The 23316-nt window shown below is 40.3% G+C and overlaps 1 protein-coding gene across 7 annotated transcripts in view; it reads left to right on the forward strand.

Annotated features, from left to right (window-relative positions):
* The window catches only part of AFF3 (AF4/FMR2 family member 3), a 571747-nt gene that overhangs the window by 536157 nt on the left and 12274 nt on the right, over positions 1 to 23316 (forward strand). For all 7 annotated transcript variants that reach the window (XM_045054068.1, XM_045054069.1, XM_045054070.1 and 4 more), the window contains 5 exons: positions 2688 to 2889; positions 5513 to 5634; positions 14951 to 15014; positions 17340 to 17476; positions 22287 to 22358. In XM_045054068.1, coding sequence (XP_044910003.1) covers positions 2688 to 2889; positions 5513 to 5634; positions 14951 to 15014; positions 17340 to 17476; positions 22287 to 22358 — 597 coding nt within the window. The remainder of the gene's footprint in view (positions 1 to 2687; positions 2890 to 5512; positions 5635 to 14950; positions 15015 to 17339; positions 17477 to 22286; positions 22359 to 23316) is intronic.

Genomic DNA, 23316 nt, shown 5'->3' on the forward strand with positions numbered 1-23316 from the left:
ATTAGAAGTGAGTAGCTTATCATCAGTCATAGAAGCTCTTTCCATTTAGAAATACCACAGCTCAGAAACCACTTTTCCTCTGCTAAGACACTCCTCACTCTCCCTGACTGTGTACATGGAATTTTTAAGGGGAGATTAATGTTTCAGCACAACACATAAAAATGTAAACTGAAAGGTTAGGAGAAGATGTAGAGCAGTACTAAAACTCAGAGAGGAAATTGGAGAGCGAGGGCACACGAGCACCAGCCCACTGCAGTGTCAGAGTCACCTTGGGAAGGAAGGCGAGGACTCTTGAAGGTCTGAGCAAGAGGGAGCGTGCAGACGCGAGCTGGCCTAGTCCACAGTGCTCTGTGCCTAGCGGGTGGTATCCCAAAATACTGAGAAAATGCAAATGGGGGACGTGTGGTTCCAAAATGTCTTAAATGTGCGATATGGTTCTATACATGCTTCTTTCTTAATGCACTGAAAATCTTTCTAGCAGATCTAGTAACTGCCATGATATCTAAGTAGCGATGAATATAAACAATATTTCAAGTTGTCTGCAACAACTGGAACATGACACAAAAATGTCTGTGATTTCTCCTGATGACACAATCACAGGCATTGCTAATAATACTCCTGCTAAACCACTACTCTGGAAATGTTCAGTTTCAGTGAGAAGTTAATGAAAATGAAGATGTAACTTTTTCCATCCAAGTTCACAAACCCCAGGAACTCTTGCTCTAGAGCCTTTGCCTGGCAGAGCCTGCTGGCTCTGATAGTTTTATTTATGATACATAATGACACTTGCATATAAAAGTACTTTGAGTTCTTTCTAGGAAAGGTGGTCAATGTACCTCTGGAGTAAGGTGATCACCTATCCCAAAGAGGATATCCAAGAAAGCTTTTTTGGTCAGCTTGAATATGTAAACTTATAATGATGAAGAAATAATCCTATGTCCGTGACAACACTTAATGTATAATTTAGTTTTCTATGAGCATTTAAAATTACATAATATGAAAAATAATAGAAATTTATAAACATGACTTTCTTCACTCACATGTCAAGACACAATTATATATAGACTGGTCACATCTATCTTCAGCATCAGTGTCTTTGTCATCATCAACTGAGCCACTTTTGACTTGCCCGAGGGAGTTTTCCAGAACACATCTTCTCACTTCTGCGTTGTTAGATGCATGGTATTTTTTGTACCAGAAAGCTATCACCAGAAATTCTACCCCTACACAGATCTATTTGCATAACACTAAGAACCTTGTTACTTTAACATTAAGAACCTTGGCTTTATTATCTGTTCTAGAGGCCTGTGTTTGTAATTTCTACACTGTGACCACCAACTAAGGAAATTGCTTTTTGAAGTGACTTTAATGGCTTGTTTGCAGTGATAGCCAACACATGCAATTAAGAAGTAATGACTGCAGGAATAGTGACTAAGTCTTTGTTAAATAGATTTACCTTTTTTTTTTTTTAAACTGGCTTTGTCAAGTGACTTCTGTGAGCATCCCAAATTAACAATGTTTGAGTTTATTTCAGGTTATTGTATCTTTCCTCAGTTTTTTGTTTTTTGTTTGTTTTTTTTTTCAGGGCAAAGTAATGGAGAGAGCCCTATCAATATAACATACATTGCAAAGATTCAAACACAAGTGACTCCCTTTTCTGATGGTTAATTTGGGGGGGCGGGGGGGGGGAGTTATATTCAGACATAGACAATAGTTTCATTCTTTTTTTTATTTTTTGTTTTAATTGAATTATAGTTTACATACAGTATTATGTTAGTTTTAGCTATATAACATAGTGATTCAACATTATGAAATGCTCATCATGATAAGTGTGGTCACCATCTGTCACCATACAAATCTATTAACAGTGTTACTGACTTTTTATCCCCGCAACTCATTTATTTTATAACTGAAAGTCTGTACCTCCTAATCCCCTTCACCTATTTTACCCACACCTCCCTCCTGTCCAACAACCACCAGTTTGTTCTCTGTATTTATGAGTCTGTTTCAGTTTTTTGTTTGTTCATTTGTTTTGTTTTTTTAGATTCTACATGTAAGTGAAATTATATGTATTTGTCTTCCTCTGGCATAAACAATTAGTTCTGAAGATAAAATAAGGAGCTAGGAATCAGAGAATGTAATTTTTAATAACAATTTTCTATTCTGTGTTTATTTGAATCAATGCCTGCTTATCCCAGAAGCCTAACAATTGAAAGTTGGCCTCATATGCTTTGCAGATTATTCTGTGATTCTGTTAGTCTCCATATAATAATTAGTACAAGCTCAGGTGTTAGCAAAAGTCCTTTTAGAAGTAGACCGCTTGTACATCATTTGATTGCCTTTCCCATTACTTGCTGCTTAGGCTTGTCAGGAAAACAGTAAGTTGTTTGTTGTGTATTTTGAGATCCTTGGATGAAATACTCAGAAAATGAAAATCTTATTATTCTTAGTCATTTAGCACCAGAATTATTATTCATCCTGATAAGACAAGTAAAGAAACAATGAGTAAAATTTACTTATTGTCCGTTATGGTCCTAATGCCATAAAATTGTTTCCTGGTATAATAATTCCCAATAAACGCCTTCCTACCAGCAGGTTTTAAATGAGAGGTTTGGGTCATATATAAAACATTTACCTTTCCCTGTGCTGACTGTGTGACATTCCATTACTGTGATTTCCTTTTTCAGCTTGGCAATACCAATAAATAAAAATGAAAAAATGCTCCGGTCACCCATCTCGCCCCTGTCTGATGCATCTAAACACAAATACTCCAGCGAGGACTTAACTTCTTCCAGCAGATCAAATGGCAACGGTTTGTTCACTTCCGCCTCCTCCAACAAAAAGCATAAGGCTGAGAACCAGCTGCAGTCTCATGCCGGAGACCTCACAGTATGTTCATTCTCTTCCTCTCCCAATAAAAATAAAAATGAAATTGAGCACACCCCTATACTCATCTGTCTTTAGCCCAGCACAGTCTAAACACATGCTTGAGGTCCCTCAAGAATTCCTAGATGGTGCTCTGGGAAGGCCTGGTGAATGAGCACACCCCTTTACCCCTTCCCACAGAGAACTACAGAAGAAGAAACCAGAGGAGGCATTTGAAGCCTCTTTTGCTTAAGAAACCTCTTTGCAGGATTTCATTTCCCACTCTAAAAAGAAATGGCCCCATAGTAATACTACCCCAGGACAATGTAAATTGGGAGTTTGAAACCAACCAACCTTATTATTTGGAAAGATTCCTTACCCCAGGACAGAGAGAAATCTGGGACTGAAACCCCAGGCCAAAACTGTGGGACTCCCACTCCACCCTTGGTAACTGGTAAAGTGGCTGCAGTATGGGACCCCTCCCCCCACCCCTTTTCCAGTGACCTTCTCAAGGGTGATTCCAGCTGCCTGCACTCCCCTGGGGAACGGTGGGGACTTGGGTCCAAGTCTGTCTAACTTCGTATCTTAGTCAAAATGTGATTTGGGGCCAGTTGCGTCATCTCTCTGAGCCAGTTTCATTTGCGAAATGGTGGCAGAAAGATTTAAATGAGCCAGTACTATCTGAAGAACCAGACTCATACAGATACCTATGCAACTAACACTACATGTTAGTTCCTCTTTTCTGCTACTCCACTTAACAGCTGGTAGCCCTGGATCATGCATCCTCTGGGGCACATTATTTAACTCCAAATTCTTCCCCGAATTCTCTCAGGTCACCATGCTATGAAAACCAGTGGGGCTTTGTGAGGCAGGAAGAGAGATGAGACATGAGAATAGGGCTGTTCGAAAAAAGATGGGGGAGGCAGTATTTAATGTTCTATCTCATGAATTAAAGAGGTAAAAAAGTTGGTAGTAGGTCTGTCAAGAGCCAAAATCTTGTAACATCAGGAAATTAACCCACTTATACACCCTTATTTGGGAGCAATTATCTTCAATTCTAGGCTCAAAGAATCTGAGAAGACCCTACTAGAAAAACCTGGAATAAAAATAAACCATTTCAAATTAAAACACAAACTTATCTGCACCTCTAGATCCTAACATAAAAGCAACCATGTCTAGAGAATTGTAAAATAATCACAGACTTTTACCAAACAGACGTTTATTGAGCAAGTACTTTGTGCCAGGCACTGTGTCAAGCAACGGAGATCCAGTGGTGATCTAACAGATTCAGTCCATGCCTGTGTGAAGTTCACAGTCTAGCTGTGGAGATTATACACATCTATAATTACTGTCACGAGTGCCACAAGGGAAATGCAGAGTCCTAGGTCCTCTGACAACAAAGACGCTTGCTCTACACGTAAAATCAGTCCATATTTAAAGAAGCATTTGTACACACTCAACACATTTTCATTACCTCCATTCATCCATTCGTGTTGTGGGTATCTGTAGTTTGTTCCAGAAGAATCCACTTGAATTTCATAACCAAAGACAGTTGCTTTATTATCCGTGGATCTAGCACACAATAGGTGTTCTATAAATATTGGAATCCCTAGGGAATATGATTTTTTTTTATTTTTCCACAAATCTATAGTGTTCCTTTTAAAAACACATTTTAAATAATTTCTAGTTATTCCCTTTGGCTTTTCGTGCTCTTCACGGAGAGCTAATGAGAATCAGTCCATTTTGTGACCTGAATGACTTCTGTTTTGCAAGGGTATAGCTCAGCAGTTCTGAAACCTTGGTTCCTGGATTAGCATCACCTGGAACTTGCTAGAAATGAGGTGTTCTCAGGCCCCACTCCACACACCTAAATTAGACTCAGGGTCAGAGGAGCAGCTGTCTGTGTGTTGATGGAACCCCCTGATGATTCTGATGCAGAGTCACCTTAGAGAACCACTGGTCTGGCCAACTGGGGAAAGAAGGGGCTTGAGTCCTAAGCCCTAGACCTCACCCATAGTAGTTATTTGAGCTTGAGCAAGTTACTTAACTTCAGCCAGCCACAGTTTCTGGATCTGTGAGAGTGGGCCACTAAGAACTTCCCTTTTGTAAGCTTCATGCCTAGCACAGAACCCAACACGGGGCTTGAACTCACAACCCTGAGATCAAGACCTGAGCTGAAATCAAGAATCAGAAGTTCAACCAACTGAACCATCCAGGCTCCCCAAGAACTTCCCTTTTGATACTGTTATAAGAATGACATTTGAAGGATGCCTGGGTGGCTCAGTCAGTAAAGCATCCGACTTTGGCTCAGGTCATGATCTTACAGTTCCTGAATTCAGGCCCTGCGTCCGGCTCTGCACTGACAGTTCAGAGCCTGGAGCCTGCTTCAGATTCTGTATCTCTGTCTCTCTGCTCCTCCCCTCCCCTCAAAAATAAATAAATGTTAAAAATTAAAAAAAAAAAAAAAAAGAATGACATTTGACAACACACATGAAAGCCCTCAGCATGAGAACTGGAATGCATGTATTTCTTTTTCTGTATTTAAACAAAGGGATCATCAGTTCTAACAGAGAACACAAAACAGTGGGTTGTTCTTTCAGCCAGGTGGCCAGTTTCTGAAAAGACTGGTGTGTTGTTTTTTGTTTAGAAAGCCGCTCACAACAATTCCGAAAACGTTCTCCACAAGTCACGGCCACAAACAGAGCCATGGTCTCCAGGTTCCAACGGCCACAGGGACTGCAAGAGGCAGAAACTTATCTTCGATGATATGTGAGTGTGGACTCTGTCAATGTAGTGAGGGGCAAAGTTAAAACAGAAACTCTGTGGGTAGAAGGGTTATATTCATGACTTGGTCAGGGAAATGTTGCCCTCTCAAAGAGAACTGGAGCTTACCTTTGAATGCACCCCTGAGTCCCGGGGAGATTTTTGAACAGCTAGAACAGCCAGAGCTCCTGGGGTTGCCTCCAAGATGTCAGGAAGCTAAGGCAAATGGCAGTCATGGGTCTTACATCTCTAAGCAACTTCATTTTGGGTTGTTGGCAGTTGTATGCTACCAGAAAGAGAAGCATTTTTGTTTTTGTAAATTAGAACGGGCAAAGAATAATAGTGGTTCACTCCTGGCTTGTTTCCTCTAAAATGCTACATTCTTTATAATAGCATAAACAGTTCACACAGGAAAAAAATATCCTGTCATCCTTCCCCCAGCCCTAGTGCTGAAACCCAAGTATTACTTCCACTCCCAGCATCAATTCATAAAAGGAGGAGAAACAAGAGAAGAGGAATAAAAAGTAACATCCTGGAATGTTCTTCAGATGCTGAAAATGACAAAGGAGAAGTGATAAAGTGATACTGAAAACTATTTAGGCTCTTGGGGGGAAAAATATTTGTCAAGGACAAGCCTGGAAGACAGAAGATATGGTTTCAAGAGTTTGGCTTGAATCCTGTTTTCAACGTTAACTGCTCAACAAGCACCCAGTGCAGGTCTGTGTGAGGCACTCCATCAAATCCTGGGGGTGGGGACAGCATGCAGCACTGAGACATCCTGTCCTCTAACTGCTTACAGTCTGGCTGAGGAGACAAACTACAAACCCCTCACCCCACCTAAAACTGGAAAAGTTAGGGGTGCCAAATGTCTTCGAGTCCCAGCTTCTTTATTAGGAAAAACAACAGTCATGATACCTCTCTCCCGAAAGAAAGTTCTCCCAAGACCCAGTTAGATGAGATCACCCAAGGGGGACCATCCTTGCAGAAGTGATGACTGTTGCATCCTCATCTTCCATCCATCCTCTCCTCCAGCCCTGGCTTCACCCAGAGTACAGACAAGTTCTACTTATTCAACCCTACAGACTTCTCTGCGAAATGAGAATGTGCCGTTAGAGTCCTCAAATTATTCTTGGACTTCAGTGAGCTAATTAAGGGCACAGAATTGGGGAGTTAAAAGCCAAATCCACATTTTGTGTTTGTTCCACTTACTGAACACATTCCAAGATAATTGGATTTATGAAAGTTTAAGAGTAGCCCAGGAGGACAGGTGTTTTTCTCTCCTTCCCATGGCTGCTGCAGCAGCATTTGGCCCCAGGCACGCTCTCCTGGCCCTAACCACCTCCCCTTCTCCTTGTCTTCTCCACTGCCCTAATCGAAGAGGGTGGCCATTAATCTCCAAGGTAGGGGCATGTAGTGGGAGGACAGTCCCTTGGTCAACTGCATATATAATTAGTGTTTGGTAGTCTTACTTGTTCATGTGAACTCTAACCATTTGTAAAAATGGGAGATTAAAATTGTGTCTGATGACAACGTGGCAGTTTGCACTCAGAAGTCATAATCTAACAACATGATCAAACACAACGTGCGTTAGACACTAAGGTGCTTAAAACATCCAACATTTCCAACAGCTGATGTTAAGGGGCGTGGTATTTAAACACACGTAATACCATTATTACGTGTATTAATACAATCATGATAAACATACATATAGAAAATTTAAATATAAGGAATTATCCAATGTATGGACCAAAAAGCTAAGTCAAAAATAGCAACAACTAAATGGCCGTACTTCGATCTGCAGTTTCTTGGACTGTTTACAAGAGGAAATGTTTCTCAATCTGCCGGCACTATTGCTAATATAATTTTTTCACGATCTGTGTCAACAAAGAAGCTGTTATCATTCGTTCCTCCCATTAGCAATATGTATAATTTTTCTGGCTGACAGCTACAATAAAACTGTTTCTCTTTTATGGATATAGATATAATAGAATAAAAAGGCACTTGTACGTATCCGTCATACGGAGAGATAGATGTCATGTTCCAGTTGCCATGTGTCCCAGTTGATTTGAGATCCATAACAGTAAAATAAACATGCAACTCAAACAGCCACTCAACCACTGAACTAAGAAAGTCTCCGGAAGACCCTTGAAGCTTGAAAAACAAAACTAGGCATTGTCTTTTCCTTGAAACAATACAGATCACTGTCCCTTAAGAAATCGCTGCGCTAGGAAGTCACCTAAACTTGTATAAAATGTCTCCCACGTCCAGTTGGTATGTGCTGAGCACTTACTAAGTGCCAGGTACATTGGCAGAAGCTAAGATATGCAATTCATGAATCCTCAGTTATTAATTCAGGGGAGAGGGAGGCACATGGGTGGCTCCCCTGGGAAGGTGCCTTGGGACCACAAACTTCAGCCTCCTGCTCCTCTCTGTTCTTCACCAGCTTCCCCACCAGCAGGGTTGCTAACAGACGAGGACCTGGCTCCTGTCACTTTCCTTGACTTTTCCCCACTGAAGGTGTCAACAAGCAGTGAAACAACCAGAGAGGCTACCAATAGAAAAAAAAGAAAGACCTGGAGAAATAGCTCAGGAGCAATTTAGAGTTGATGGAAATCCAGTTATAGTGATCCAAAAAGGAACAGATGCCATACTGTCATTTACTTTTTAAAGCTGCATCATGTAGCTCTTAGAAAAAAAAAAGTGAACTCATCCTTTTGTATTATAAATACTCGTTAATGGTTGAATAAACATGCAATGCAGACAACAGCTGAATTCAGTGGGCGCTTAATAACAAGTGTTGAATGAACACAGCTGAATTAGAATAACAGCGCTAGGAGAGTAATGCCTGCAGTTTTTTCACCATGAATATAAGGAATCTACATGCAGGTAAATTGAAATTCATGGGTTCCTAAGCCCCTTTTCCTATGTTACTTACCAATTAACTAGGCACCAGTTTGTGTCTTCAGGATGCAGATGGAACTGAACAAAATAACACTTATTTTTTAAATGTGATCCAGGTCAGCTGGTTCTGCGTAATTTGCAGGCTCAGACTGGTGGCAATGTGATGGCACCTCCTTCCTGACATTTAGCCACACTCGACATCCACTACTTGACAGCCCCGGTTTTAAGGTGACACCGGTGTGATTGCCAAACTTTTGTTTAAAAAAAAAAAATCTGTAAGAATTTATGTCAATGAGTGACAGCACTAGATTCAACTCAAAGCCCAGAAACTGATCTTATTAGTGTGAAGCCACGAGCTGTAAATTACTTTGTGTCATAATTAGCGACAGGGGAGTTCTTGGCCCTGGAAAATCGAGAGAGAACAACTGTGTCATGAAGGCCTCGGTACAGAAGTCCTGAGCAAAGCTAAGCGGTGAAACGCTTGGCTGGGAAATCAAGTCTCCTTTCCCACCAGCCATATTGCTGTGTTGGGAAGCCAGAGAATCCCTAGTGCCAGAACTGCCTGCTGCTCCCAGAAGGATGTACTGTCTCCTGCCCATATTTCACAAGGAAGAGTCAGTCACGATCATCACATTCAGCAAAACCACCAAACATTCCATCTGTCCCCGTGGCACCAGTAACTGGAGCCCAGCTACTTAACTCTCCCAACATTGAGAAGAGACTCCCTCAGCCACGCGTGCTGAAGGCCATGGCGTGTGAAATGTGACTGGCAGGGAAGGGAAAAGGATTTGGCATTTGTGATGTAATTATGCTCAGCAATCTCCTAGCTAAAAGGATTTAATTTTATAGAGGATGGGAAGAGTCTAGTATGTAAAAGGTCAGATCTCTTGTGGCATGATTTAGTCAAAGGACATCGGCTGAAATCCTTGAGTAGGTGATGGTACAACGAGGCGAGGCACTCCCACGGGGGGCTTGCTGTGTCCATTGCTCCTTTCCTGAGGGGCTCCCCTTCCCCACCTTTCCCGGTAAGCCAGTAGTACGCCTTCCTGTTCTTCTGTATGGAATTTTCTCCTTTATGAGATCCCTCTCAGCCAAGTTTTTATTTTTTTCTTAACTGAAACCAAGAGTGAAAGAGAAAGAAAAAGACTAGGCTTGGGATGGAGACGTAGAGGCGATAAGATCTTTCAGATCTCCCTGACTAAAATCTTCATTCTCTGATCATTTTAAGGGTTTTGTAAAATTATTTTATTTTAAATGTCACACCCAGAGAAGAACAACAATCAAGCTGATGAGTTTCCATTTCAATAGAAAGTTGCTTTTGATTGAATGACAAAAACCTGCCACATTTAGTCTGTGCATCTTGGAAAACGCACACTGTTTTCTGTGTGTGACCAAGAGAGAACACAGTCGTGTGCAAGAGCCTATGGTGTGTACAAGACACGATGCATGATCACCTGTGCTTCTGAGAAGCCAGGTTCTAGAGACTCTGGGGTCCCAGCCAGCATCAAGTTCATGGAAGCAAAAACTGCATTTGAATCTTTGCTGCTTAAATTCAGTCTACCTGCTTCCTTCAAGAAGCACTCATAAAGCCAACACTGGCACACCAGAGACGCTGACCCTCAAGTGCCCTCATCAGTAGTGTTCACTTTAGTAGATTAAAAAGAATTACAGGCTCCCCTGCTCTCTAAAGTAGAGCATTCCTATGAAACCATTTGTAAGTCAGAATGGTGTAAAGCAAAGAGTATCCCCAGTTTTCTGAGAGTTCGCTTGGCATTACTTCACTTAAAGAAAGACCTACATTAGTACAGTTAAGGCTTTTTTCAGAATAGTGAAAATCCTCTTCAGGTTAGTGAAAAACATTTCTAATCTAGGTCTTTCGTAAAAGTGAACTTTCAGAAAGCAGGGGGATGCCTGTACTTAACTTCTTACATGTCCTTCTTTGTGAAGAAAGTACTTCAAAGCTGGGGACACAGTAACGCCCATGGGGCTTATCAGATGACAAGCTGACAGGATATCGGATGATGAATTCATTTGGTATGCAGTTGCCTATTTGTCTCATTTGGACTTCATCTTCCCTAAGGAAATTATCCAGATTTCTGCTGTGCCAAGGAACCTGTTTGTTCAAACACATTGAGCTCCCATCCCTGCCAGTTTTCACAAAACAGGAGGCTCTGCTGAGGGGGGTGGGGGGTGCATTTCACAGAGGTAGGAATTACAGAAAGAAGGCTGCCAGCCTCTCCATGGGAGACCATTCAACTCCATCTCAGCCACAGAACAGAACAAAAAGCAAGGTTGCTTTAATACTCCTCTGCCAGAAGAAATATCAGGGTAGCTCAAATCCTGTTGCTGCCTCAGAACTGAGGTTGCGTGTTTATAGGGGCGATAGTGGGAGGGTGAGGAAAAGAAAAAAAAACATTCTATTTGGATCAAGTGTTCAGATTGTTTTTGTTGCAAAGAGCTCTTACAACAAAGATACACATGGCCAAGGCTTGGCTTTTAAAAAGATCACTTGCAAGCCCCATTTCTGAAGAGCCCAAGATACATAGTTAGTTACACGTATGATGTTTAATTGAACTTTTATTAGGTTGGTTCATGTGTCATCGTAAGCTACCATCACTTTGAAAGAACAATATGAAGAATGCTGTTACTAAATGAAAACCGAAAACTCTAGGCTTTTCATGAAAAAAAAACAAAAACAAAAACAAAAAAAAACAACAAAGATTAGATCACAAATCTGTTGGAACACTGAGATAATTGGATTTTATTGTAGCACCTTGGCCAAGTTGGAGTCTGTAACTGCCACAATGGCGACAATTTTACTTTCCTCCTGACTGGGACATTGCTGTCAGAGTGATGCCTTCATCATAGCATGCATCCACCGCCCTGCTGGACAGTCTCCAGTGGTGTCCCATTAGCCCCACTGCCTTTATAATGTTCTAATCTAGGAACGTGGCACTAGAAATCACCTGAAAGGAGAAAATGAGCCAATCATCAGGCAATCTTCAGTGACTCAGTGTAGTGAGCCCTCCATTATATGCGAGGATAAGAATTGTGACTAATGTGTTTGTAAATGGCCTCTGGACGGTACATTTTTTTCAGCATCTCAGCTTAGTGTCAGCTGCGTGATACAGTCAGAAAATTAGATGTGTTACTTACCCGCGTACACTATTGTGAGAGTTTGTGACCCAGCCTCCATATCAGATTTAAAACTACATTCATATGCTTCAGATCAAAACAATGTTGATTAAGGAGCATATATTAGGAATCAGGAGGCACCACCATCCTTAAGGGCAACTTTGAAGGTTAGTAAAAACTAAGATGCCATAGCTTATTGCCAGGAGAATCCTTTCATGAAAACGAAATGCATTTGAAACGATGATCTGTTGGTGACAAGGTCTACAAAACCGGGCAAGAAAAAATTGACCAAACTCATATACTAGAGTGTGGAGCAGATAATGATGTGGAGAATTTCAAGTTGCCATGGAGACGTTCTCTGGCTCATTGGCTGCGATGCTGCACCCCATCAGAAGCCACCACTCTCCTCTAAGCTCAAAATGAATTCAATGCTATTCAAAGAGGATTCATGTACCTTCTACCATGTAGAAGCCTAAGACTATAGGGTGGGGAAGATCAAAGAGGTCCCAGCACAGTCCCTGCTGAAAATGTACCAGCTGCAGAGCTGCCCACATGCAATAACTGTAGCCGTACCCCTCCAAAGGTAATTAAATGCCTAGACATGTAGTGTAAGTGAGAAGTGGTATCTAGGAAAGACCCAGATGAGCATGGACCAGAGTTACCAAGAAGGTCTTATGGTACAAGAATTTCAGGGAGAGGTAGCATTTGGCTCATAGAAGGCACTCAGTGAATGTGCACTCAGAGAGCAGAATATTCTAAGTGAGAGGAAAAGGATGAGTAGAGAAGCCCTAAGACAGAGATGGCATGTGAGCAACACAGCAAGGAGACCACCCCTCGCCATGGCTACAGTTGTGGGGTTACCAAGATCAGTGGGGGCCTGAACTGAGACTTGATCCCAGAGGATCTGGAGATTGACGTTAGATCTGGAAGTAGTATGGTGATTTAACGAAAGCCATGTTTTACAAACACTGGTTAAAGGTTAAAGCTCAGGATAGATCACAGGGGAGTGAAACAAGAGGCCAAGAGAGGTGATGAAAGCCTAGGCCTGGGTAGTGGATGTGGTCACTGAGAAAAGGAAGGATGTTTAGGATGCACTCATAACATCTGATAAGAGGGAAGAGAAATCGATAAAGACCCCGGAACTCCTCTCTTGAGTGGATAGGCTCTGGGAACTCATCTGAAGCTCAGGTGTCAGGTCTGGGTCTGAGCTAGAGGTAGGGTCTGCTCTTCTACACTGAGGCATTCCACAGAAGGACAAACAATAATGCAGAGGATTTTTAGGGCAGTGCAACGATTCTCTATGATACTATGATAATGGTGGATAAATGTCATTATACATTTGTTAAAACCCACAGGATATACAAAACCAAGAATGAACCCTAATGTAAACTATGCACTTTGGGTGATAATGACGGGTCAGTGTGGGTGCATTGATTGTAACAAATGTCCCACGACTCTGGTCAGACCTGTTAAGGTAGGTAAGGGAGGCTGATGGGAGAGGGGCAGGAGGTATATGACAACTCTCTAAATTCTCTATACTTTCCATTCAGTTTTGCTGTGAACCTAAAATTGCTCTGAAAAATAAAGTTCATTAAAAAAACAAAGATAGCAACAACAAAATAATGTAAATTACCAGAACTGGAATCCAAGACCAGTATTCAGTGTGCATTCAAAGGTCAGTGTGTGGACGAAGAAGGGAAAGCCACCATGTAAAGGTGAAAACCCATTCAAATGGAAAAAGTGTGAACTTCTAGGAGATGGACTGGAGAAAGTAGAGCCAGTAGGAGAAGTATGGCCTTCCTATGAAGGAAACCTCAGGCCCCACCTGCCACAAAGACCCACCAAGATGAATAGAAGGTTTCAGGCCTGAGTGGCAAAAAGAATGATAGAGGGCTGATGAGCCAAAGACAGGGAACTTAATTGTACACATTAAGGGAATTCTGCAGCTCAGTTCCTCATTTCTTTGTTGGAAATGTTAAATATTCCCAGCACATTATCACAAGAATGACAATATTTTACAGGGGAATAAAAGACCAAACGAAAGTCCTTTTTGGCCTCTGTGATTTGTACTTGAGACTAATTATTATAAAAAATAATAATTATTATTATTCATTATGATAATGGTTTGATTGATTAAAACCATTAAAATGAAGGTAAAACCTTGGGATTGCAATGTCATTGTCACGGTATGCATGGTTTTTCTAAGCATTTTGACCTCTTTGGATAAAAGGATGCTTTAACCACCTAATAATGCGGTAAGGAAAAAGACCCATTAGAGTCTCAAAGAAGAAGGTTCAGAATAAGCACATAACAATAGATGAGTCAGTCCATGATTAATATCACTACTTATGTCTTACTCTCATTCAGGGAGTCCTGGCTTATATTGGATATTCATGAGCAAGTCAAATTTATTGATTATATAAAGACCCATAATATAAAAAAGTTTATGCTGATGGCACCTAGAGTATGTAGATTTTTAAAAATCTATCAGACTAAGCATTTAAAGGTACTGTCTGATAAGTAGCTTCATGTAACTTGGGGTCATTACACACACTCAGATCAGTCTCTGTATTAATTACCTTCATCTCCCAGCAGAGTTAGTGCTGGCCAGGGTTATTGCTTTAATAATGCACATGTCTGCTGTTAATGTTTACCAGCTAGCTAATCAGAACTCTAGAGAATACATGCCACGTTTGCATTGTTACAAGGTAGACATCATTTTACAATTAACTTCATTACAACTGGAATATAATCATACAGTATTACCTCTTTTTGTGTTTCACTGTGAGGCCTTAAAATAATTAGATATAGATACATACAACTGTAGGTGCCATTTATGCACATAAATGACAACTTACCTTCATAAGAATACATAAATATACTCACCCAAACATATCTGTGCAAGTATTATGAGGTGTATTTATGATCTTTAAATTAAAAAGGGATTGTTTTATACAAATATCATGTAAAATAAGATTTTTTACTTGTTTTCTTAACCATGCAATAAGAAATCTGATTCACAAATTAGACACTGGGGAACCATGTTAAAACCACTGTAAATGTAGACTGTCTGCACATATTGAATGTGTTTTGAATAGTTAATTTAAGAGAAAAATAATTGTGATATTTTACATACAGGAAGTAATTTGGGAATGCAAAAATAAATGCTTGATTCCATATTAAACAGACTTTTAAAATTGTGATTCAAGTTTGAGCAAAAAGAGAAGAATGTTTTCCAAAGATCTTGCACTTACACAATAATGACATTTAATATTCTTTCCTGTAGGCCACGCAGTGCAGATTATTTTATGCAGGAAGCTAAACGGATGAAGCATAAAGCAGATGCAATGGTAAGACCCTTTTCTTTCCAGATATGTTCTTCCAAATTATGTTTGTACTGCAGCTTCATCACTGGGGCAATATAGCTGGGGTAATTATAAAATCTATTACAAGGATGGCTGGGTCTGTTAAATGGAGAAATGTTTATATAATCAAGTGCTCATAGCCCAATAAATTATGACTTCAACCAATAATGTCTGACTGGGAGAAAGTCCCGGATAAATGAATATTTCAATTTAGTTCTAAGGTTTGAATAGTAACTAGAGGCAATGGAGTCAGTGGGTGGTAGTGTTTTTTTTCCTTTAAGAGAAAAAAAATCTGGGTTTGCATTTTTCTCTCTTGTTAGCCTGGCCAGCCCTTGGCTTGGTCCCAGGATCAAATCCCTTTTCAAGAGGACTCATGTTCTGCCTGTGTATCTGCCAAAATTAATACTTCCTGTGAAACTGTACAACACAGAAACCATTATACTGCACATAAGACCCTAAAGTCACCATGATTTGATGTCTTCCAAAAAAATAACTTTTCTTACTTGGATAATCTCCTGTTTTGGAAAGTGTGAACCTTCCAGGCAAGAAATAGAAAACCTCTGGGTTTTTCTGAAAGAGATCACCTGGTTGGTCCATCTTAGGTCTCATCCAAAGAGACTCCTTCCTGCCCAGTAATTCCAGTTCTGTTCCCCTCCAGCATTCCCAACAGATTAGGGTGCTGGAGATGAATAAGACATTTCAGATGGCCTTCAAGGTATTATTCCAGTGCTGAAGGTGCTTACATCATAAATGTACCCCTCCCCAGTGTCGCTGATGTTGCCAAACATTTATTTGTTGGAAGATTACTGTCTAGGTACACTGATGTGCAAGGAAAATAGGCAGAGTTATCAGAAAGTAGACAAGAGAAGTGGGAGGTACAGTTCTTGTCCTCACAACCCCACGGTCTAGTGGAGAGTTCTGGTCACCTGAAGAAGCTGATGCATGATCACCATTGGAGAAAAGCACAGAATTTTAAAGCGGAATGAAATTTTCTGCCTGAATCATGCAGTGTTTACCAGCAGTGTTCGTTCCATGTCATGTTATCCCACCTGACCTTTCCTTTCAACATTCTGCTCCAAGCCACACTGGTGCCATCCCAGCCTCTGAGCACACCTCACTCATGCCAGCCACCGGGCCTTTTCAGCAGCAGAGCCTCACACGCACACACACACACACACACACACACACACACACACTCACTCACACATACTCACACCTCCACTTCCTCCACAAATCCAGCCAAATCATACTATTCCTTCCTATGGCCGTTTTCAGGTCTCTTCCCTGAGCCTCCCCAGCCTTTCTGCAGCCCCATGACTTGCTCCCTTCCTATCATCTCTTTGCATTGTACTCTCTGCTTTGCATTTTGTTAGTTAATCACAGACTGCCTTGCACTTTGAACTATCTTGTGGGTGCATGTTTTCTCTCTCCAGATGTATTCTGTGTTCCTGAAAGAAGCTTTTGTGTATCAAGTACACACTGCACAGAATCGAGTGCTGTAGAAAACACTTGTTGAATGAAATGACTTCCTTAATTTGAAAGCATTGCCAAGAAATATTTCTCTATAGCCTATTAGGATTATAAACTATTTGAAAACTTGATTTGCCAAAGAGGGAGTGTTGCTCTACATTGCTGTTTTCTAAGGTATCCGTTACTAATGAGAATTGGTTTCAGAGGCAAGACTTAGATTAGTAATTTGTGTAGTTCTGTTCTGATTGATGAATAAATATGTGAAAGCTTGGAAGAGTATGCAATCCAAACTTAGAATATGTAATTATCACCGAAAGTGATACATGTATATGGAATATACACAATACATGTATATGGAACCAGGAACTTGATGTGTAAGTTCAGATTTATGAGAACCTGATGTGAAGCTGATTCTTGGTTATCCTCACTGATGTGGAGAGAAACTAAATAAATTTAGACAACTTGAGGTAATCATCCCAAATAATTTTTTATTTGGCATAGCATAGAGGGACAAGGAGTGAGGTTGCCAAGCAATTAGGGGTTAGAAAGAAGGAAACAGAAATTAGAACAACCATGCAGTTCAGAGCAATTCTGATTGGCAGCTGTTGTATGGATCTGGTACAATTCTGTATATAACCGTTCACCCACTTACCCTAAACCAGTAGCAATTTGCAAAAGTAACTAGAGAAGGAAGCATCCTATTTCTTTCTTCTCTCGGCTCCATTCACAGGATTTTGGAACTCAGAAGTCAGGTTTCTCAAATAAAGCATATTGACTATGTGACAATGCCATTTTAAAAACTATACTTAAGGAAGACACTGTATTAACTCTGTTGATCAGGTGGAAAAGTTTGGAAAGGCTTTGAATTATGCTGAAGCAGCTTTGTCATTTATTGAGTGTGGAAATGCAATGGAACAAGGCCCAATGGAATCCAAATCTCCCTATACAATGTATTCGGAAACAGTAGAGCTCATCAGGTAAGCACCACGTCTTGCTGGGGGAGTGGAAGGGGTGAGGAATGTATGTCAGTACTATGAATACAGAGAAAAGAATTCCAACTGCACTATCAGCTACCAAGAACCAAGGTGCATCCTCACAAAGAACAACATAAGATTTTGCAAGGCTCTTTTACACACCCTGCCTCCCTTGCTCTCTTGTGAGTGAGCAGGAAAGCTCCTATAACCCCTGATTACTTCAGAAAGGAAGCTGAGTCCAAGTGAGATGTGACATGCCTACTTCACCCAGCTGAGAAGTAGCAGATTTTGAACTAATTTCACCTCAGTGCTGCTTTTTTTTTTTTTTAACCTGATTCAGGTTAGTATAGTCTAAATCTTAACTCCATCAGTAGATGATTCAGGAGTATTTAACGAGAGGAAAGAAGATTCGGGGCGGGAGGGATTTTAGGAAGGGAAAGCCACCCTGTGATATGCTGTCTCAGAGGGTGCTGATGTTGTTTGGTCTTAAACCTGAATGTGAGCACCATCCCCCACCTGGGTTGAGACATTTAATGTGAGCAGATACAGGGTTTCTGACATGGGCATATCAAGGGTTGGATGGGAGACTCTTGGCTTCCATCATGGAGACCCAGAAAAGCACATCTTCAATGTCTTTTTTAGTGAATCAGTAAGGAAATTTCATCCATGAGCCATACTGAGAATCTTGTCATATAGTTTTTGTCTCTATTTAGTCAACTGCTTAGAATAATATCTAATACCCATATGTGAAATTATTCTTCCCCAAAACTAACTTTAAGAGACTTTTCTAATTCTGGAATTCTTTGCAACCTAAGATTAGATATTTTTTAACATGCCCCACCATTCCAGATGAAAGATTTCTAGTCCCCTTGGGTTATAACCTTTTTGATCTGAATTGGCCCGAAGATACAATTTGGTATTTTATACCATTCTCCTTCAGTAAATAGGTTCCAGCCTTTGAAACTGTCATCCCAGCATCAGAGAATATATCATCTTCAAAAAGCATCTCTTAAGAACGTTTTAAAAGTCAATACTGTCCAGTCATTTTTCTTATTAAAATATTTCTACTACGTCAGTGTATTGGTGATTCCTTCATACTATTTACATGATATGTATGCTATTTTTGTCAGTGAAAAAAAGAAATCACCATAGTAAAATTACTGTATGAGATCCTAGATCGTCACATTCCTTCCTCAGAATAAGGCAGACTCAGATACCCACAAGCAGTCAGGGAAGAACATGGTGAAAGTAGATGGGCACAAAATAGTAAGGTGTCCTAGAATGTGAGTGCTTTGAACCAGGGAATTTGGGAGGAGTCTGATTTGTTTACTGATGTATCCCTAATCCTTGGAACAGTTCCTGAACGTAGTATGTGTTCAATAAATACTTGAGGAATAAATAAATAAGCCGGTCACAGGGCCTGTGGTGAACTCCAGTGTGCACGGCCCCCTTTAAGGCATTCAAATTTTAAAAAACAATCCCAAACAACAATGAAAGCCTGAGGGCAGTCAAATACATCTGGAGGTGCTGATGTGCTACACCTGCCCTGCACCAGACATAGGACTCTAGTGTGTTCACTGATATAAGTATCATTGCATGATGGAGAACAAAATCTATTTTCTAGATAATTCAGACTGAGTAGAATCCCTTGAACTAGTCAGAAAACTAAGACAAAAGAAAGTTTTCTTATCTGAGTTAGAAAATAACATTAATTTATTACTTATATCTGCATGTTGCCCACCAGGCTTGAGACTCTTCTCCCCCACTGAGAGCCAGTGGGGGCTGGGAGCCCTGGCAAGGGAGGATCTCACCACAACTGTCCAGCTCAGGCTACATTCTTTGTCCCTATAGACAGAAGAATTCCTTTCTCCCCAAGGGATACCAAGTGACTGGGGACACTGGCAAGTGGACCCCTGCACCACAAATCAAAATGGTGCCACAAAAGCTCTGAAAATAAGATTGTAATTGGAACTACAGCCCAGAAGTAGGCCAGGACCTGCCTGCTAAACCTAAACAGGGTGACTTCCTTTTAAAATAAAAGATTTAAATAGAACCCTGGGTCTCCTAACATAATAACCAAATGCCCAAGGTTCAATAGAAACTCACTCATCATACCAAGAAACCAGAAAATCACAACTGGAATGAAAAAACACAATCATTTGACACCAATCACCAAGGTAAATCAGATGTTGGAATTATCTGACAGGGATTTTAAAGCAGCCATCATAAAAATACTTCGATCAACAAATGGTGATAAATTCTCTTAAAAGAACAACAAAAAAAAATAGAACATCTCAGCAAAGAAGTATAAATTTTCTTTAAAAAAAAAAAAAAAACAGAACCAGGGGCGCCTGGGTGGCTCAGGTGGTTGGGCAACCGACTTCAGCTCAGGTCATGATCTCATGGTTTCTGAGTTCAAGACCCGCATCAAACTCTGTGCTGACAGCTCAGAGCCTGGAACCTGCTTTGGATTCTGTGTCTCCCTCTCTCTCTGCCCCTCCCCCACTCATGCACTGTCTCTCTCTGTCTCAGAAATAAACATTAAAAAAATAAAAAGAACCAAATGTAAATTATAGAAATGGAAAATAGAAACAAAGATCTCACTGGATGGGCTCAGTAGTAGCATGGAGATATGCTGGTTCGTAACCCTCTCAGGAGATTCCCAGGTATAATCTGAAACCAGGCCCTGTACATGGGGGCCAAGAAGACACTGGGGAAGAGGCAGGCCACTCCAGGTTGGTAGGTGGCAAGTTTAATAAGCAAAGAGAACTTACATATAAGACTTGTCTTGAGTGGCCATAAAATTAATGGATTCCCATACTTGCCCACCAATTCTTAAAGTTTATATGGAGGCCTTAATGAGTTCACTCAAGTATACTGTGAAGGTGTTCTTAACACCACATGCTGTCTCAAGGTTGTGTCCTTGGAGCAGCCTCTGGGAACAGAAAAGGCAAATAGAACCCACATTTCAAGGACAAGGGAGGAGATGAGGCTCTGATCATCCAGGTCCAGCTCACAGGTCAACTGGCAGTCACATTTTTTTGAAGACCTTCCCAGCAAGACAACAGAGGATAGAATCAGTGAACTTGAGAACAGAAAATAGAATTTATCCAATCTAAGCAACAAAAAGAAATAGACTGAAAAAAATGTATAAAGCTTCAAGCACAATGACAGAAGATCCAACATGTGTCTCGTTGGAGTCTCAGGAGAGGAAGAGAGTGGGATTAAAAGAGTATTTGAAGAAGCAATGGCTGAAATTTGCCAAATTTGGCAAAAGATATAAACCTACAGGTACAAGAAGCTGAGAAAAACCCAAGTAGGATAAACCAAAATAAATGCATGCCAAGACACATCATAACTACATTTCTGAAAACTAAAGACAAAGGAAAAAAATCCTGAAGACAACCAGAGAGAAATGTAAGGGAGCACCAGTTTGTATGACAGCAGACTTCTCATCTGAAACCATGGAGGCCAAAAGAGAGTGGCATGACATTTTTCAAGTAGTAAAAGAAAAAAAACCATCAAAATGAATTTTAGATGCAGGGAAACTTCATTATACAGGAATGACTAGGAAATAAAAATATTCTCAGATATGAAAAACTAAAAGTATTTGTTTCTGACCTATAAAGATGGGCTAAAGGAAGTTCCTCAAACTAAAGGAGATGACAAATGAAGGAATATTGGAGTGTCAGGAAGGAAGGAAGAACAGTGGAAGAACAGAAATGTGGATACATGCAATAAACTATCCTCTTCGTGAGTTTTATAAATCATACTCAGTGGTTAAAAAAAACTGTACCACCATCTGATACTCAAGACAATGTTATTTAAAAGTGAGTAAAGGGACATACATAAATGGAAATAAGGTTTTCATGCTCCACTCAAAGCGGAACATGTTAATACCCATGAATTGTGATAACTCATGTATATTGTAAATACCCAGAACAACCACTAGGAAAACTGCAGAGATCTATCCAGAGGCACTGCAAATCTCAATGTTGTAGACCTAGTATAATAACAGCATCATATCTTGAGAAATTTACAATGACCTTCACAAATACTATCCTTGTAACAAAGCTGTGTAATCAGCAGTATTCATCATATTTTATCAACAAGGAAATTGAGGCTTAATGACATTCATTTGAGCTCTCACAACTAATAAGAGGCTGAACCAGGATTTGAACCCAGGACTCTGACCATTTCTGCTATGTGTTCGCTCTCTCAAAGAGTCTGTAAGTAACGTGGTATATTATTGGGAGAGTGAAATGGCCATTTGTCCCCTTGATTAGAGAAATAAATGGGAGTAAGTAAAGTTCAAAAGAGCCACCTTTTTTAGGACACTTACACAGCCATCAAAGTAAGAGTTCCATAACAATGAAAAAGGGGTGAATCCAAGCATTCATCTGAGTACAAGGAGTGAACATTTTTCTGAAGATTGGTTTGGAAGGATTGAACTTCACTCAATCTTGTCAGCCACTCAGCCATAAGTCAAAATTTTATAAAAATGGATGTGTCACTATATTCATGGATAATATTTGAACTGGCCTCACTCTCAACCACCGGTAGCATTTGAACTTGTATTGTTAAGGGGGAGAAAGTAGCTGGATAATCATTAAAGTCATTTTGTTCTAGTCATCACAGTAGTGTAATGCTTAGGGAAAATGGGGCAGCATTAGCTAGCTTTTAAGAATTAATAGCAAGTGCTATGAAAAACTAAGTTTTGGGGCAAAGGGAACCTCCATCATAGAAGATGTTCTGTTGTTAACAAGAAAGCTTTTTTTTTTTCCTTTGGTTTTTCATTTCTTGTTTCCCCTAGGTATGCTATGAGACTAAAAACCCATTCAGGCCCTAATGCCACACCAGAAGACAAACAATTGGCTGCATTATGGTAAGTGCATGATATCAACTTAAAATGGCCTCCACAGCCATGTATACCTTCATTGGCAAACCAACTGCTGAAATGTATACATTTTTCTACTACCTGCTATCATGCAAAAACAAATGCAGTTCTGATGGTGGCTGGGGTGAGCCCACACAATTTCTTGCTGGCCTACCAAGCATGATGTGAATTCACAGTGATTGAGAGTCAACAGGTTCATTACACAAGGATAATTTTTTCTGTGTATTTGTATGTATGTGAGTGCATGCACAACTTTAAAATCAGGTAGGTCTGTGTTTTAATAATTTGAATGTGAGTTGTGCCAAGTGTAATTTCTCTTGTGTTTGACACTTTAGACACGATCAAAATAATCCATTTGTTTGTTTACATGTGGGATTATTATGACTAAAACAAGATGGTGCCCTGAAGTTCTCAACACATCAAAGAAACAGCTTATTACACTGTAATAACAGAAGCATTTCTTTTAAACTGTTCACCAGCATGTAATAGATTTTTTTTTCTGTATCTGTGGTGATTACAATGGTAATGACTATGTGAATATAATAATAACAATTTTCCCCATTATATCTCCTTGGAATACCTCACCTCATTCTCCCAAATCATAGGCCACCTGTCTTGGTTCCTCCTATATAGGGATCCAACATTTTTTGCTCTCCAGTGGTTCATATTCTACTCTAGAACCTGATCTGCAAGTCAGAGAATCAAGTCTCAAAAAAAATAACAGCAACATTCAGAAAAGAGAGGGTCTCAGGTAGTTTTGCATTGTCACACCATCTGCAATTTTTTGTGCTCAGAAGACACTAGTAAGTTGTAGTTGGTACATTGGCATTCTAGCATGTCAGCACCAGAACTGAGTTAGCAAACAATTGAGGGGAAAGCACCAGGGAAAAGCGGAGGGTATGTCTCAGTAAATGCTTTCTTCGTTGTTTTCAAACGTAAAGTTCCA

This window comes from Felis catus, chromosome A3 (assembly GCF_018350175.1).
Source record: "Felis catus isolate Fca126 chromosome A3, F.catus_Fca126_mat1.0, whole genome shotgun sequence".
Lineage (NCBI taxonomy): Eukaryota > Metazoa > Chordata > Mammalia > Carnivora > Felidae > Felis > Felis catus.